Source organism: Bombyx mori, chromosome 17 (genome assembly GCF_030269925.1).
Source record: "Bombyx mori chromosome 17, ASM3026992v2".
In the NCBI taxonomy this organism is placed as follows: Eukaryota; Metazoa; Arthropoda; class Insecta; order Lepidoptera; family Bombycidae; genus Bombyx; species Bombyx mori.
This window is the reverse complement of record NC_085123.1, coordinates 2,285,386-2,303,543: the sequence shown is the minus strand read 5'-3', so window position 1 is coordinate 2,303,543 and position 18,158 is coordinate 2,285,386. Positions and strand designations below refer to the sequence as shown.

Here is an 18,158-nt window from a genome sequence, read left to right as displayed (position 1 = left end):
AGTACAGCCGTGCTCTTCAAAAGAAGCCGCCTTTCCCAGACCACTGCTAGTATCTCGTCTCGAAATAGACGCGGTAACTCCTTTCCCGCCATCAAAGTTCTTGGCCAGCTCATACTGTGTTGCCGTTGTACCGTTGCTCTCTTTCGAAGTTAAGAAAAACAAAAGCACTTTCGCTTTTGAAGTGAAAACTTCTTTAGAATCGTTGTGATTTCAAACCGGATGCAACAGAAAAAACGACAGGTAAGAGACACAAATACAAAAATGTGTAGGAGAAGCCAGCAAAGAGTGAGACAGAAATATACATACTACTATTTAATACAGCGCCATCTGTAAGATTTTTTAATACTAACGTGTGTATGAAAGCTCTTGTAGTGAATTTTAATTTAGGATTATACGTGAAATTAAAATATCAATTCACAGAGGGCGCTACCTTACAATTATTTACTAATGACAAAATTTTACATATAATTATGACGTTTAGGATAATTGTATTTTAATTTTGGAAGGTTTCACTTCTACCACGTGTGAATTGCACACATTTTGTTTTTTATAATAATATATTTATTACATTATGTTAGATGGCATATATCGACAAGGGATGAAATTAGAACGCACTTTTAAAGCTCACAATATATTTTTCATAAATCAAATTACTTTATTCCATTCTCGACTTACAAATAAAATCTCAATTAGCTTAACTTGAAAAATATATCGATTGTAATTTCTCACTTTCTCTTTAAAACATGAAAATAGAGAGTATGAGCAGGACGAATGAAGTTCTTCATAACAGCGCTGCCAGACGATAGCTGCTAAACCCGAAGTCCTCAAGGTTACCATCAATCCGTCCATAAAAAATAATCTGATTATAAACGAGTTTCCTATTTGTTGTAAAATAAGTTTCATAGCGTGGTTTGCAGTCACAGTTGACCGATAGAAACCGTCAGATTGGCAAGAACCGTTATACCTTTTTTTATGATTGGGGTATTACTGGTAGCCCTGAGGCCATCAGGATAGGAGGGCGAACAAGGGCTCAGCCTGGAGGAGCGGGATTTGCTAACATCTACCCGAGTGCGTTGAAAGGAGACCTAACAACTCTAGCTGCTTCGCGAATGAATCTCCTGGACGCGTAGTCGCACGGAGAAGTGTAGCTTCGAGCTTGTCTGCAAATTGAATGATTATGAATAGACGAAAGCGATCTTTAATTTTTAAAAAAATACATGTATATTTGAGAACGGAATTTGTGACAATTTCCCAATAAACAGAATTTAATTGCACCAAAAAACTTTTAGACAACTATCAAGGGAAACAAGAATGTTATACGAAGCATATAGTTAAATGTTTAATTGACCGTCTAACAGGTCAGCTAAGACTGTTTCATATAGTTAAATGTTTAATTGACCGTCTAACAGGTCAGCTAAGACTGTTTCATATAGTTAAATGTTTAATTGACCGTCTAACAGGTCAGCTAAGACTGTTTCATATAGTTAAATGTTTAATTGACCGTCTAACAGGTCAGCTAAGACTGTTTTGATCGCGAGGGAGAATTAATCTTTATATCCAATGCCACTCAATGGTGGTCGACACTATCACACCTGGCAACGCTGTTTCTATTCTAAATTTATATTTTTAACTTAGATTCGAATCGATACAAAACAATACATACAAAACGAAATAAACGTGTCACACGCATTATTCCCTCTTAAAAACGCATCCGCAAAACAAATAACTTATGAGTATTTCGTTAGTTAAATTAATCTTTCATGTCAAAACGGTTTTAATTAATAAAGATATCTTCAGTTTTGTTCTTTTTTATATATTAAATTAGCGTTGGTAACATCGGTGGTATGTTTACCAAAAATAAAGCAGTTCTTTGATATGAATTATTATTAAGAAGACGAGAGACAACGATATTTAATATAAACTTATAAAACATCAAGAGCGCCCATAAGAAAAAAAAAATTAGATAGGCCCTAATTCTTACATTAGCACACTCAAAACACACCTCTTTTCAAGAGTTACCACAATATTATTTGTTTATTTATTAAATTACCTACAATTTTCTCAGTTTTATGCATGAAGTGTAGAGATAAGGAGCCAGTATTTTGTATAGGGAACAAATTTAAAAAGTGTCCACCTCTAAACAGCAAGCTATAATTCGAAGACTCACCGATATAGCGCTAGTGTAGGAAGTGGAAATGGTATGAATATAGCAGTTTTAAACAGAGTGAAGTGTGTTAGTTTATGACGCTGTTTTTTAAATCTTTCCACTTGCTACTATGGCGCCACCATAATTGGCTCCCTTTTTCTCTTTTTAATATACTGAGACGATGCTCCCTACTTCTACCCTCCATAGTTTTATGGTGTACATTTGACATACGACAGATCAAATGAGGCTGACAGGGCAAAGGTGGCCTAAGCCTACCATAATTATATATGGTATATTACTGTGTCCTTACTAACTTATTTTTAAGAAATAACTGTTACTAACATTTATATGGATCATTATCTGAAATAAGGAATTTAATAATAATAATGTGGAGATAAGGTCTGAAATTAGTTTTACAATGCTTAATACAATGCTTTAGCGATAAGACCACCAATTGTACTTTTTTGTATTTAATGTATCATCATGCACTGTTTATTTGTTTTTTGGTGTACAATAAAGGATACTCTCTCTCTCTCTCTCTCTCTTCGTAGGCAAAAATAATGTTTACAAAGCTATCTATTATCTATGAGTGATACTAGGGATATTACCTATATTATAAATAAATTTCAATACATAAGCACGATTATGAAAAATTGTGGGTTAGAATACTTTTGCGCTGACGGCCTCAAATTTGACCTATGAAAAACGTCAAACTGATGATAAACTGAACTGGTGTTTTGTGGCAGCGAAGTCACACAAGTTCACACTTCTTCACGCTATATGTCATATTTTCTTTATTTAAATTCTTGACGCAGGCAATAAATAGCTCTACATAATAATGGCCAATCTTTTTCATAATCTAAATTCGTTTTTGTATTCTCGATTTATAACTATCAGCTCCTATAGTTTTATTGAAACTTCTTTTTATAAAAAAAAAACAATGTTCTATTGTTACATTTTCTAAATGAAAAATGCTTGAATAAAACACGTCATTACTGAAAATATAAAACTACATATTGTAAAATGCACGAATAAGTAAAGAAAAAAAGTCATGTTTATATAGAGAGATATTATGATGACATTATCAGAGAATTATATTAATTAACTTACACTTTGATGTTGTTGAAATTCTGTCAATGTACGTTGAAGCTTCTAATTACATCTTAGAACTATCGTTATTATTATTTTAAGTTAATCTATACAGCTCGACCAAGCTAAGTTTGCACCTCGCATCGATTACGTCACACTGCCGCTTAGGTACGGTCTGAAAAAAGGATCCGGTATGTCTTTAAAAATGTAAACAAATGTTTGTTAGATTTTACTTTGCATTTATTGTTTTTAACAGGAAGACGAAAACTCGTATGACGCGTGTCGGCGACAAAAATGCTAACCGTACTGACGCGACAGGGCGATCGCGGGAAGGTGAGCGGGGGAGCGGGCGGAGCGCCACATTCCAGCGAGGTGCAAACTTGGCTTGGTCGTGTTGTACATGCGGGAGAGCCTTCACAAATCCCAATTTTTAGGCTATCAGAGGTAATCAATCTTATAATTGGCGCTTTAATGATCTTAGATTAAAATTAAACAGTACTTAATTGATAAATTAGTCATGGTATATTAATATGTGATATAAATAAAAGTATAAAGCCATTTTTAAATCTCATTCGAATTAATTAAATGCATTTCATTTCATTTTCAATCCTTTACAACGTAATATATTATGCGATTGAGTTTTGTTGTATTTTTTTTTTATATTCACACAGTAGATGCAATAAAAATCAGGTTTTAGAAATTACTTAGATATTTTTGGTAGACGGATTTTTTTTTTAAACTAGTTATCCAGCTGCCTTTGTCAAAACTGAACGTATGCAATATAATTTTTTTTAAATAAATTAATTTAAAAATGTAAAAGTTTAAAAATTAATTTAAATTGCATTTTAAATGTAATTGTAAACAATCACATTTACTTAAAATAAGATAAAAAAGCAATTAAAACGGTAACGCTAAATCTCATTTAACTGCTTCAGTATTATTTCGTGTATAAAAACATGAACAGTATTATTTTATTAATTTCATACAACATCGATAATGATATCTCATCTCTCTCGCACCTCATCCAAACTCTAGACACAGAAAGAGATGTACATACGATGTGTTCAAAGCGGGTTGTTAATTTTGACACATTCTTTTTTTTATCAGCTCGTGCAAATGCAATGAGTTTTTTTACAAGCTGCCAGCCGTGAGCGTTCGGAGCACAGAAACTGAAGCATAGTAGCTTTGAATTCTAAAACTGATCTCACTTACAGGTCAGTGGCCCTCGTGGTTTTTAAACAAGATAAAATCAATTATTGATAAATTAAAATAAAAATTTCCACTCAAAGAATATGGACATTCGACGGTCATCGTATTTCATGTACTATGCCCGGCAAAAGTGGATGGATAATTCCAAAGCATGTGTCCATGCACTTATGCAACTGATTGTACTTCGTCATTACGGCGTACAAGCCGAGAGTTAGCCAAACTCATACAAACTCATCACAGCGGTAACTCTCACCACAGCCAATGTATTTTCATAGAGAGCTTTCCATCCTATAAGCTTTTGAAGATAAACCTATGCGTTTGATCTAGGATCTAGTTATATATTATTTACACTTCACTACTCTCACTAGCTAGGCACTATGTTTTATTTTACAAATGATACTCTGAGTATTGAGGCATTCCTACAGATCTTTGGTATTCGTAAAGCATAATATTACTGAAGCGATATTACCTTTATCATCAGCTTAAGTTGGCAGATGTTTTTTTATGACCTGGTAACTAAGACCTTGAAGTCTCTAAACCTAAAGAGTTCTCTTTGAATTCGTTCTTTCATTCAGTACTGTCAACTGTTACGAACAAAATATTCTGATATGATTTCAAAAATGGAAATATTACTTATTAATAGGTACGCTTTTTTTAACTTATTATTTTAATTTATATAAAGGGATTCTTGAGAGAAAGATATTAAAAAAAATTAAGCTCGAACTGCATTTCATACCAATTTGGTATTTTTTGAAGCGTTGCGACAATTTTTAATTCTCTATATTACAAGTTACCGATACTACATTTGCCAGATTATTTCTAAAGTATAACTCTATTTAATTCCAGTTCTCTATACATTTACATAGAGACAATTTTATGCAACGCCAATGTTAGTTTTGATGTCGATAAATATAACTGTTTTGTTATCGATACGGGCATTACTGTTGTCAGAGTCCGATTTCCGCCACCAGTATCAACCAGCAGTCCGGTCTGATACTTATATTTAATCATAGCTATTTAACCTAAAAATTGATTATACGTTAATAATTGCCAATAATCGATTATTTTATCACTTTACGTACGGATAATTGGTGCGTTTACGTATTAATTAGCATCGTTGTATATTCGAATGTCACTGTCTACATGACATCAGGCACTAGTGAGGGGGAGGGGAGGTCGGTCGGTGTCCAGCAAGCGTAGAGTCGTTGTATTTTCGGATGTCAGTATCGACGTGACATCAGGCACTAGTGAGGAGGGTGGGGGGTCACGTGGGGGGTCAGGCGAGAGGTCAGACGGGGGTGCCGGGCGGGGGCCGCTCGTCGAGGGACACGTCCTCGGGGCTGGCGAGGTCGGCGCGCAGCCTCACGCCGCGCCCGCTCAGCGTCCACCGACACGTGCTGCGACCGGACACTCTGGGGAAGAATCAAACGTTTAGTGAAACAATCAGGGTGTAAGTTTGTATACATGTTGAGCTTGTTATTAGAATTATCATTTATTATTAATAAATACAACTGTCAACAAAAAAACATCAATTAACGCAATCTTGCTTATATACATCTCATATTGATGAAGGCTATTTGGTTTAAGCGACATTTTCGCAACATTACAATTAAAATTTAAAAAAATATATAATGATAAAAAAATTCTTCAACTATTTGAACGTGGTAAACATAATTGACATTCAATTAAGAACATCAAACTGTTATAATATCAAATATCAAATATAACGCACCTTTAATTACAAAGATAAATGTCGCGTGTTAAGCGAAATGTCGCTTAAACCAGATAGCCTTTCACTCCTCAATATATAATACCATTCTAATGTCTACGTCTGCACGGCAGAAGGACGCTGTCCCCTCCTGGCTGAGCCCTTGCTCGCCAACTTGTCCTTGTGAAACTTGAAAGGCTTCAGGGCCACCAGTAAGCTCTCAATCACAAATAAAAAAAAAGGTACGCTGAAGCGACCAATAAAGTTATTTAGTTAACCAACGTATTAAGCAACCTGCAAAGTCCGTCGTCTTCCTCCCTTGGTCGTTCTTCCTCCTCGGCGCTGGCCTCCGAGCTGGATCCCTCCGAGCTGCCTCCACCTCGATACCTCTCCACTTCGTCTGTTGCTATGTTCAACATAAACATCAATAGCACGACAGTATATTTTTAAGCTATTGCATAGCTTTTATCGCGGGCTTTGGGCGCGGCGACCAAGTCAAGAAATTCCGTAACGAAAATAAAACCTAACACCCCTACACTCTGCCTACCATGTAGCTCGCGTTCAACACATTCACACGTTGCGCTTGTGTAGCGTTTGTGAATAAGCAAGCGGCGTGACATCGCACTGCATGCGCACCATGAAAAGTCTGCCCATCTCTTTCTCGTGCGGTCTAGCTTATGAGTGTGAAGGGGACAGTTAATGTTTAATTTTATTATTGTTTTAATATTATATTATTATTGTCTAATTATAATTGCATAAGTTGGTAAAAATGCTATGCAATAGCTTTACAGCGGCAGTCCCAGAGTGCCACATGTGTTTTATTAATTACGCATTTTTTTTCCTATTTTTATTACACAACGTTATTCCTTCACTGTGGAAGTTACTCGTGAACATTTCTTAAGTACGTATTTGATTAGAAAAATTGTTACTTGCCTGCGGGATTCGAACACCGGCGCAGTCGCATCGTTAGATACGATTGCACCGGACGTCTTATCCTTTAGGCCACGACGACTTCCAGACAGGATGATATTACTGTGAAATTTGTAGATAAATGATGTTGTTTCGCCGCGTGCTCACCTCGCTTCTCGTCGCAGTCGGGCGCGTCCTCCAGGCTCTTCAGTATCTCGGCGCACAGCTCCGAGTCCAGCGGGACGGGGTTGTCCGAGTCCCTGCGCGACACAACCGGACACTCTGAGCACACGGGACACGCGCCACACCAATGACGTATACATAACAAATTCTAGAAGATTCTTTATGATTTTATGATTATGGCAACTATTACCAACGACGTATAAATTTCAAATTCTAGAAAGGTCTTTATGATTTTAGTAACTATTTCAATGTTTTTTTTTTTTTGTGTGAGGGGAACTCCCAATTGGGTCCCGTCGTCGGATTCGGTTTCTGTTTTAGCTTCATTAAGCATAAATAGCAATAAGTAAGTATTTGTATAGTAAGCAGTCGACATCGGTCAAAACACGTCATTTCCGATCCTCCCGATCCATGCACGGTGCTTTTAGGTACCCCAAGCACCGGTCATCGTTTTCGTCGAAGCCCTCGCTTTCTCGAGTAAATTAACCCACAGACAAAACCCATCGAGTTTCTTGCCAGACCTTTTCAGTAGTGTTGGTTTTCGATCCGGTCTTAGATTCTGCGAAGCACTGCTCTTGCTAGGGACAGTGCTAGCAACGTCGTCAGGTTTGAGCCCCGTGAGCTCACCTACTAGTTATGGGGGGGGGGAGTACCTATTGTGCAGCACTAGCGCGACGGTGGCGGGGTGGGGCAGCGGGGGGTGCAGCGCGGCGCGGGGGCTGAAGGCGGCGGGCTCCAGTGCGGGCGCGGACACGCGCAGCGCCGGCCCCGAGCCCCACGAGCACCACACGTCTGTGGAACACAGCAGATACAACCTCACTTTATCTAACAGAGTAAGTGATGTAGGATTCCGAGCATACTTGTGTGAGCACAGAGCGAGGGGGCAGTAGTTGTTTATAATGATAACTCCGAATTTTACTTACTCACTTTAATACACACATCATCATCATTATCCTGCCCTTCTCCCAGTCTTACTTTAATACACACAATCACGTACAAATATTCTATGTTATAACTGTTATTGTTAATGTTGTAATTAATAAATGTTACAGTCGCGAGGACTGGACTCGACTTTCGCGGAACCAGGTTGTTGTAAGACTGCTATGTTATGTTCAACTGCGACTTTTAAATAAACGTGCAGTGTGGCGTTATTGCTTGCTAAGATGTTCGGTCGCATTACACCGAACAATATTAATGAAGCGATACTATTCGTTATTTTGTACTCCCTTAATTTCGAATCTATTCTCTATCTACAATAGGCTAATCTGTGGTTCATTCATTAATAATATCTCGGTGGGACTTTTTGGCGGGAACGCGGGGAGTGAAGTTGTGTGATTTGTTTTATTTTGTCTATTTAGTGTTTCTTAAGGTTTAAATGTGTAATAACGGTGGCTTATTAACTGTTTAATATAAAATGTAATGAACTGTTTAATTTAATTTAATAAAAAAAATTATAATCGGTTAATTAAAATATAAATTTGACTTTTTTTAAGGAATTTTATAATTTGGTAACTAAGACCTTTAAGTCAAGTCTTGTTTTAATTTATATTTTTATTTTTATGTAAAATTGTAATATGAAGTGAAATAAAATGATATGAGATGATCTGGTATGAAATATATTCTCAATAAAATGGTTGTCATTTACTGAGACTTTTGCAGTGGACTTTTTGGAGTATCCCGAGAAATTACGTTCAGCGGCTCTTTTCCACATTTGTGCACTTTCACAGATACTAAACAGTTAATAAACCACCGTTATTACACATTCAAACTCGAAGAAATACTAAATAGACAAAATAAAACAAATCACAACAGTTCACTCCTCGCGTTCCCGCCAAAAAATTTATAAGTTTTACGAAACTTGAAGTATTGGATTTAACTAGAGGCGATCGATGAATGTCTGAACTTTGCATTGCTGATGTCTAAAGTTCGAGAACAATTTTTGGTTTACGACTAACGCACGAAAGGTGGCATTCCAGTAATGTTTCCTACGAGCCAGTGGTGCCATTCACGGTAGACCATTCCAGTTGTATTTAGTTTTGAATCGTAATACAGTCGATTGGCTCCAAAGTCCGCTAGCAGTATAATTACATGGGCAGTCGGCGGGCTGGTCGTGGTCGTGGTGCGGCAGCACGTCGGGCGGGGGCGCCCCCTCGCTGCCCTCCAGCGGCAGCCGCGCTTCGCCGTCCTGCAGCGCCACCACCGTCTCCGCGTCGAACACCTGGACGTCACATACGTTAGGGCACTTACAGATCAGCCATGCTACCGGAACCAAAACTTCACAAAACTTTATGTTACTAATAGAATACTAGCGAATACATTAATCTCCTTAAGACATGAGATCGACATGCTCCGTGGCAGAAAGGGGGCAGTTTGGTTGGGTGGACGAGATCACGGCCCACCTGACGTTAAGTGGTTAGCAGAGCCCCTAGACATTTACAACGTAAATGCCGCCACCCACCTTAAAAGTTCTAAGGTCTCACTTTTAACAGTACAACGACTGTTCCCACTTCAGACCGAAACGCATTACTGCTTCACGGCAGAAATAGACGGAGTGTCGTACCTACCCGTGCGGACTCGCAAGAGGTCCTACCACCAGTAATTATAATTTTGCGGGTTTGATTTTAATTACACGCATGTACATCGCTACACACGAATACACCGACGTCTTTTTTTTTAGGCCATGACGACTTCTGAATGGCGGTCCCCACCCGTGCGGACTCCTAGTACTCCTAGTAGTGCGGCACCAGTATATCGAGACCTACCTCGACGAGCATGTTGGCGGCGAGCCCGTGCCAGTCGTCGGGCGCCAGGCCGCGCTGCGCCCACCACGACTCCTCGCGCGCCTCCCGCCGCCACAGCGCGCTCAGCTCCGCGGCCGACGCTTCGATCGCCCGCTGCGCACGACAACGAGGTTATAGCGAGACAGTGGACACGTCCGGCGCCCGCAAAGCACGCGACGCGACTGCGCCGGGGACTATCCAATACCCACAGTCAGGTGCTTTTGTTTTTTTTTTTAAACACAATATCGTGTCTAAGTATTTCTTCCACGATGTAGATATCATAGCATCATGTAATAAAAATCAAATTATTACTAATTGAATTGAATTCAATTTATTTATTATCTAATAACAAGAATCCATCACTTACATACACATCTAAATCAACATTAAATTACAATAGGCATCTATCTATATATAAAAAAAATATATAGTTCACAGCCCTATCTACCGTATAAAAAAACTGTTATGTGTCTATAGCTTTAAAATTTATCTATAGCTTTCATTTCATATAGTTCTTTTTTTTTATTGCCCTTGCAGGCAGACGAGCATACGGCCCACCTGATGGTGAGTGGTTACCGTCGCCCATGGACTTCAGCAATGTCAGGGGCAGAACCAAGCCGCTGCCCATCGCATAATATTCTCCACAAGCCTCTTTTGAAGAAGGAAAAAAATCCCTAAAAATTCACCTTCATACAAAATTTTATACGAAAATATTTTTACTTGTTAATTTAAAATTGTTTTTACACCTAGCAGATTTTGGTTTGGCAGCGACAACATACTACTTGTGAAATGTTCTATGGCTAGAGGAGAGTGCGCCGGTTACCCTGAGGTCCCGCGGGGAGAGCCGCGCCCGCGCCCGCGCCGCGTCCGACAGCGGCAGCGCCAGCTCCCGGCGCCGCGCCGCCACCTTGTCCCGCAGCGAGCCCGCCAGCGACCCGCACTCGCGCTCCAGCTGCCGGTACGCGCCGCGCTGTCCACAGCACACGGTAAAGGCCTCGTCAAACAGAACGCGTACTTAGCGTTATAGCGTCGCGGTTTTAACGTCGCGCTCTTTTAATGTCACACAGATTGATTAGATGAGCCTAACGCTCCTTGACGCAACGTAACATTCGCCAAACCATAGTGCCTTTCGATAGCAGTGTGAAAATTTAAAAATATTAAGATTTCGAGTGATTCAGATGTGGCATTTTATAAGTATGAGTATTATTCTGCATAGCACTTGATCTCTGAGAAAAAAAAAAACTGAAAATCGCTCGCTTAGATAGCGAGTCGAACTGAAAAATGTATTTTTTTTATCCGCTCATTCTGGTCAGGATATTATTAAGTAATAAAATTATTGCGTTGTCGTCAGTACCTGATCTGAGAGCAATCATTCGAGTTATTGGGACATTTCGAAGTTGCTGAAAATTATGTTGAAAGATTCCGTCAAATAGATGATAAATAGAAACAGGTAAGGTTATTATATTCAAGGCGTGTGTACAATTAATTATCTCAAGTGTCCAAGTACAGCATCCGTACCTTGGCTATTTGTACGGAGAAGGGCCCGAAGCAGGCGTCCACGAAGTGTTCGAAGTCCCTGAGCGGACGCTCGATGGCGCGCTCCGTGTCGGCCGCCCAGCGACCCAGCGTCTCCAGCTCGGCGCGCGCGCACACCGCCGCCGCCGCCTGCGTGCACCTGCGCACACGCCCGCACCTCACACCCGCGCCACGCACCCGCCGCCAGGGACCAGTCGCGGTCCGAGGGGGGTAGCGACATTTGCCGATGTCTATGAGCTCTAGTAACCACTAATCATCAGATGTACAACGAGTACGTTTGCCCAACGAACTCTTTAACTATCTTCCTACTTATTCTACGGTTTGTTTGAACATTAAGTTCAGTGAACAATGAGTGCGCCCCGATACGTAAGTATCTTAAGGTAGCCTCAGAGCGTTACTTTGACAAAGCGGCGAGATACGATAACCCCCCTATCGTAGCCGCCGCTTAGTACGTATCCGACTCAAGCGACAGGACAAAGCAAAGCTGCCGTCGCTCGAAGCATGTCTTCTCGGTGCCTCGGGTTCACCCTCGGTGCTTTTATTCTCTTAAAGCACGGATCACCGTCCTCATCGAATTAGTCGATTACGGCGGAAACTTCGACAAACGAACTAGTCCATAGACACGGTCCTTTGAGTTTCTCAGTGGGCTACGACTTCGATCCGGTAGTAAATTCTGCGAAGCGCTGCTCTTGCTAATAGGTGGCGAAAAGAAAAATGAGTGTATGTATTACGTGAGCTGGTAGTAGACGCGCGCGTACAGGCCGGGCCCGCGCACGCGCCGGCAGAAGGCGGAGTCGTGCGCCGGCACCCGCGCGCGCCGCGCCGCCACGCCGCGCCACGCCACGCTCTCCCACACGCCGCGCGCGCCCCACCACGCCACGCCGCCTGCCGCGGCACACTCACACTCTATACTATCCACTAGCGGTAGTCCGACAGAGCTACTTGTAGCGGCACTATGGGTAACGAAACACCCACTCTAATTACGAGAGTGGGGATATTCAATTCGAAAATGTATTCAGAATACTAAACCTGAAAGGTTCAAGGATTCATTGGAAGTGGTCCAACATACTGTCCTTTTTTGGGTAAATGAAACAAATCCTTTATAATTTGAAGCAGATACGCTTAAACAATAAGTGATATTTTCTGAAAATATTTTAAATGTACAGTAAAGCTTATGTAACAGTGTCACTACGTAATAATATAGGAGGTAGGTGGATTGATTATATTGATTGATATGACGGGATTGCGACGTTGAAGTGGCAGTGGGTAGGACACATTGCTCGTAGAACGGATGGCCGTTGGGGCCAGAAACTTCTTGAGTGGCGACCGCATACCGGAAGACGTAGCGTGGGTAGACCTCCCACAAGATGAACCGACGATCTATTAAGGTTCGCGGGGATCCGCTGGATGCATGCAGCGCAGGACCGGTTTTTGTGGCGAGGCTTGGGGGAGGCCTATGTCCAGCAGTTGACGTCTGTGGGCCGATAAGAAGAAGGTGGGGAGGGGGGGTGGATGTGCTCACCGACGAGCAGGACAGCAGCAGCCAGCGGACAGAGCAGCAGCGCCGTGAGCAGCGCGGCGGCGGGCTGCAGCACGCCCAGCACCGCTACTCGCCACAGCACCACCTCCAGCAGCGGACACCACCTGCACACAGTACCGGGATTCGGCTACAGGGTTAAGCAGATTTAATATGTACTATTTGTTTAATCGCTACTTAATAAATCTATTATATTATATTGAATGTATTGCATTTTTTTTAAGGGATTTTATGACATGGTAACTAAGACCTTTAGGTCAAGTCATATTTTAATTCTAATAAAAACTTTTTTATATGAAAAATGATATTATGCAATGAAATGAAGTTGATTAATATGAAATATGGCATGAAAAGGAAGACAATGGTGGTCATTCACTTTTTCATTGGACATTTTGGAGGATCCCGAGAAGCTACGTCCAGCGGCTTTGTTTCATTTTCCCACATTTGTGCATTTACACAGATACTAAACATTTCATAAACCACCGTTATTACACATTTAAACCTGAAGAAACACTAAATAGACAAAATAAAACAAATCACACTACTTCACTCCTCGCGTTCGCCAGTGTTGCCAGTACTGCACGCTACACGTTCGGCAAGTTGGTATATTAGCGTGCCGGGCACGGGGTACCTGTTGAGTGCTGGGTCGGGCGAGTCGGCGTCGTAGAGCACGGCGTGCGCCACGTGCGCGGCCAGCGCCAGCGGCGGCGTCCACAGCGGGGCCGCCAGCGCCAGCAGCACCGCCGCCGCCGACACCGCCAGCGCGCACACCGGGAACACCACCAGCAGCGCCGCCGACCCGCCGCCCCCCACCACGCCGTACCACCACACGCGGTGCGCCCACCGACTCAAGCCCTTGCCCAGTAGGCCTGACAGTCGAAATCACACAAAGGAACTGATAGGAAATCACTACACTATATACAATAATATTTTAGATGATATACACATGGATGAGATGATGGAATCGTCTCGTTTTTACCAGGGTACAGTCCGCAACCGGAGTAGAATTCATTCATACTACCTGGAGTCACTGCGGTAATGCACAGTGCGTTTCCAGAGACCGTTTTTTTTCACGTACCATCCGGCTTTGGAATGAGCTCGCCTGCACGGTGTTTCCCGAACGCTATGACATGTCCTTCTTCAAACGAGGCTTGTGGAGAGTACTTAGCGGTGGGCAGCGGCTTGACTCTGCCCCTGGCATTGCAGTCCATGGGCGATAGTAACCACTGACCATCAGGTGGGCTATATGCTCGTAAGGGTAATAAAAAGAATACAGCAATTAACAACATATCACATCATACTGTGTTGTGATTGGTATTCGCATTATATGTAAAGGCCAAAAACGGATAAGGCAAATTAGGAATATTATAATTTTTTCAGACAGTTGAACGAGCCACCGCACCCTGGTGGTTAATTGTTACCTGAGTCCACAGACATATCAGTCACGCAATGAATATCACCACTTAGCTTTAGACTTGGAACCAATCAATTATACTATGGACAGGAGAGACACCCCCCGCTCCGACGACCGTTCTAAGCACCGAGCTAGTGCGCGAGGACTCACCGGTGTCCGGTTCGGTTTCGAACTTCGTGCGCTGTTTGGACACGTGCCTCCACAGCGCCAGCAGTCGCGAGCACATCGTGTGGGTTTCGCTGCTCTTCTTCGGATATAAAACTCCATTCACCTATATACATACATCCCTTTTAGTGCTCAGCTTAATTTCCCATATTTTGAAGAAATTGATACAAGGATTTTTGAAAAAAAAAACGTATAAAGTTTAAATTAAACAAATCAATGCTAAATTCAAAGCAAAATAATGTTGAAATGGTTAAATAAAAACGTTATTAGGTTATTGAAAAACATTATATCCGACGCTCAGCACTTTATACGCAATAGAGAGTCGATCTATCAACGGTGGCCGCAGAAAGGAATATTAATCCTTAGTCATCCAGTCTAGATAACGGTAGAATTGAAACGAGCCGATTAAAATCAAGAGTTCGAGGGGCAAAGTCTGTTAAGACCTTGTTGAAAACTGTTCTTTGGTGTGATTTTATATAAAAACTAATGTTTTTTCGGGATAAAATGTACCCTACGTCACTCTCCCGACCACATACTACATCTTTTAAAAATACAGTCAAAACCGTTTACTGCGACATCGTTTAATACAACATGCCGGTTATAATAACCTAGAACAAAGGTCCCGGCTGAATGCCATATGACCACCTTATTAAAAACATTGCTTTATACGACATTGCTAATAACGACATACCTCATAAAACGACTACATTTAACTAATATTTCGGAGAATTAGATCCGTTAGAACGACCGGCTAAGCTGTATTGTAAACAATTTGAATAGGTATCCACATTTGTCTTCAATGGCTTTTAAAATCAGGAAAGAAAACAATAGGATTTAGTTTAGTGTAGGGTCTTTTCTAATTCTTAGAAACAAAACACGTGCATGCGGTAGTCAAAGCCCGCTTCTTCATATCTCTTCAGTTAATTTGTTACTTATCTATACACAAGACGCACCAAAAATTAGTGGAGTTATTCGTAAAACTTTCAAAATGTCGCAAAGAAAAATAAAACAAATTAATATTGAAGAAAAATCGCGTATTATATAAATATATTTTTCCAATAATTCCCTATCGATTTGTTTGTACTTGCACGATACACATTAAGCATCACCGGTTGTAACGACTATCGGTTTTTACGACTGAATATGAGCAGTCCCTTCGATGTCGTTATAACAGATTTTGACTGTATATGTTAATCCAGTGCCTGAAAAAAGGACAAACAACCACACTTTCACATTTATAATATGATGGCCATGATATGATATGCCGGTGGAAGTTAGCTTATCATGCATGTGTAGCACCACCATGTAATATATTGCCACCAATGTATCCAATATAACGTAAGACAGTCGCATTATATTATATTGTATAAGAACCTTCTAAATCAGTGTTCAGCAAGCGTACCGTATATAACGATAAATAAATAAATAAATAGCGTAAATCTTAACTTATCTTTGTTTGAATTCACTCTGACATACAAAGTAAAAAAACAAAATGTGTGCAATTCACAGGTGGTAGAAGTGAAACCTTCCAAAATTAAAATACAATTATCCTAAACGTCTTAAGTATATGTAAAATTTTGTCATTAGTAAATAATTGTAAGGTAGCGCCCTCTGTGAATTGATATTTTAATTTCACGTATAATCCTAAATTAAAATTCACTACTTTCATACACACGTTAGTATTAAAAAATCTCACAGATGGCGCTGTATTAAATAGTATATATATTTCTGTCTCATTCTTTACTGGCTTCATCCTACACATTTTTGTATTTGTGTCTCTTACCTGTCGTTTTTTCCGTTGCATCCGGTTTGAAATCACAACGATTCTAAAGAAGTTTTCACTTCAATAAGTACCAAAAGCACGAACACGCTAAGACGGATATAGTATGTAGTTAGAAGACGTTCACCTGGGAGACCTCTAGCTCCGGCGTGTACGGCTTGACGCAGACCAGCGCTCGCAGCGACAGCGGGGAGCACCACGGCACCACCACGCCCAGCACGTACACCAGGTTCCAGCTCCAGCACCATATTCTGTACAGACACTACTCATTATTACCCCATCACTATCGTAAAGTAGTGCTGTGGTAAGATATTTGTATCGTATTCAACAGATTCCGGTAACGTAGTATTTTGTTAACCTAGCATTTGTAATGAATATTTACATCTAAATGATCTAGGAAGTTTTTTTTATAAAAAATCTCAAATATTAATACTTTAGAAGATTAATATCAATTCTGATGCATATTTGAAATTCGCTAAGATTTATTTAATATTTGCCATTGCAGATAAAATAGCTTACGGCTCATTTCATAGTGTGTCTTGCTCGTCACCCATGGACATCAACAATTCGTAATGAAAACAGTTCTATAAAGTCTGAAGTCGTCATGGCTTAAAGGATAAGACGTCCGGTGCATTCGTATGTGGCGATGCACCGGTGTTCGAATCCCGCAGGCGGGTACCAATTTTTCTAATGAAATACGTACTTAACAATTGTTCACGAGTGACTTCCACGGTGAACGAATAACATCGTGTAATAAAAATCAAACCCGCAAAATTATAATTTGCGTAATTACTAGTGGTAGGACCTCATGTGAGTCCGCACGGGTAGATACCACCGCCCCGCCTATTTCTGCCGTGAAGCAGTAATGCGTTTCGGTTTGAAGGGTGGGGCAGCCGTTGTGACTATATTGAGACCTTAGAACTATAATATATCTGTGTCTATGGGCTCCAGTAACCACTTAACACCAGGTGGGCTGTGAGCTCGTCCACATATATAAGCAATAAAAATAATAATAATAATAATACCGTGTTAAAATAAAGCGTAGATAGAAAACAGGATGTTTATGAACTCATAATGTCTGTCGGTTGTATTGTGATGTTGCGAGTTCTAAAATAAAAGTGCGCGCTGATCCCTTGAGTCGTGTTTTGCTCTCTCACCCCTCGCCGTCATTATTTTATCACTGAATTAATTAAGTGATATTTAACGTGTTTTATTTGCTTCTACAGCAACCCTTGGGTTATATAAACCATACATCCTAGTACTGCCTCAGTTTGTAATTATATATTATATTTACAATTCACCGTACCGGATCGCGTGTTTGAGTGTCAGTGTGCGTACCTATAGGCGAGGTTGAGCAGTCTCCAGGCCGGCCAGCGCGTGGAGGTGGTGGAGACGGCGTCCCTCCGCAGCAGGAACACTGGCGGCGCGGCGGGCGGGCGGGCGCGGGGCGGGGCGGCGGGCGCGCGGGCGGCCACGGCGGTGCGCACGCGCTCGGCGCGGCCGCGGCAGTGTCGCACCACGGCCCAGCGCGCCGGCCGCCACACGCGCCGCGCCCACTGCCACGAGCGCCGCGCCGTCCGCGCCGCGCGCAGCTCCTGCGTCACGCCGCCGCTCTCACTACACTCTCGCAAGGCCCATACAGATAGCGCGGGATGAAGTCGACGGACGTTTTTAGATGTTGAACCTTACCCCACCCCAGCCGACT

At 41.3% G+C, this 18,158-nt stretch overlaps 1 protein-coding gene and 1 long non-coding RNA gene across 3 annotated transcripts in view; one reads left to right on the top strand and one right to left on the bottom strand.

Annotated features, from left to right (window-relative positions):
• Positions 1-615: 615 nt before the first annotated feature.
• The window catches only part of LOC101743057 (uncharacterized), a 31,413-nt gene continuing 13,870 nt past the window's right edge, over positions 616-18,158 (bottom strand). Inside the window, exons 9-22 of one of the 2 annotated variants that reach the window (XM_038016789.2) lie at positions 17,792-18,048; positions 16,581-16,704; positions 14,659-14,779; positions 13,726-13,963; positions 13,080-13,201; positions 12,289-12,442; positions 11,540-11,696; positions 10,845-10,991; positions 10,004-10,135; positions 9,330-9,459; positions 7,895-8,033; positions 7,230-7,321; positions 6,447-6,552; positions 616-5,856 (exon numbers count right to left, since the gene is read on the bottom strand). In XM_038016789.2, the coding sequence (XP_037872717.1) occupies positions 5,733-5,856; positions 6,447-6,552; positions 7,230-7,321; positions 7,895-8,033; positions 9,330-9,459; positions 10,004-10,135; positions 10,845-10,991; positions 11,540-11,696; positions 12,289-12,442; positions 13,080-13,201; positions 13,726-13,963; positions 14,659-14,779; positions 16,581-16,704; positions 17,792-18,048 (2,043 nt within the window). In that variant the 3' untranslated portion in view covers positions 616-5,732. Of the gene's footprint in view, positions 5,857-6,446; positions 6,559-7,229; positions 7,322-7,894; positions 8,034-9,329; positions 9,460-10,003; positions 10,136-10,844; positions 10,992-11,539; positions 11,697-12,288; positions 12,443-13,079; positions 13,202-13,725; positions 13,964-14,658; positions 14,780-16,580; positions 16,705-17,791; positions 18,049-18,158 lie in introns of both variants that reach the window. The other variant, XM_038016788.2, reaches the window with a different exon arrangement.
• On the top strand, positions 7,939-10,960 carry LOC134200413 (uncharacterized). Its single transcript, XR_009975319.1, has 3 exons — positions 7,939-8,074; positions 9,919-10,236; positions 10,826-10,960. It is a non-coding gene; the product is annotated as an uncharacterized LOC134200413 (long non-coding RNA).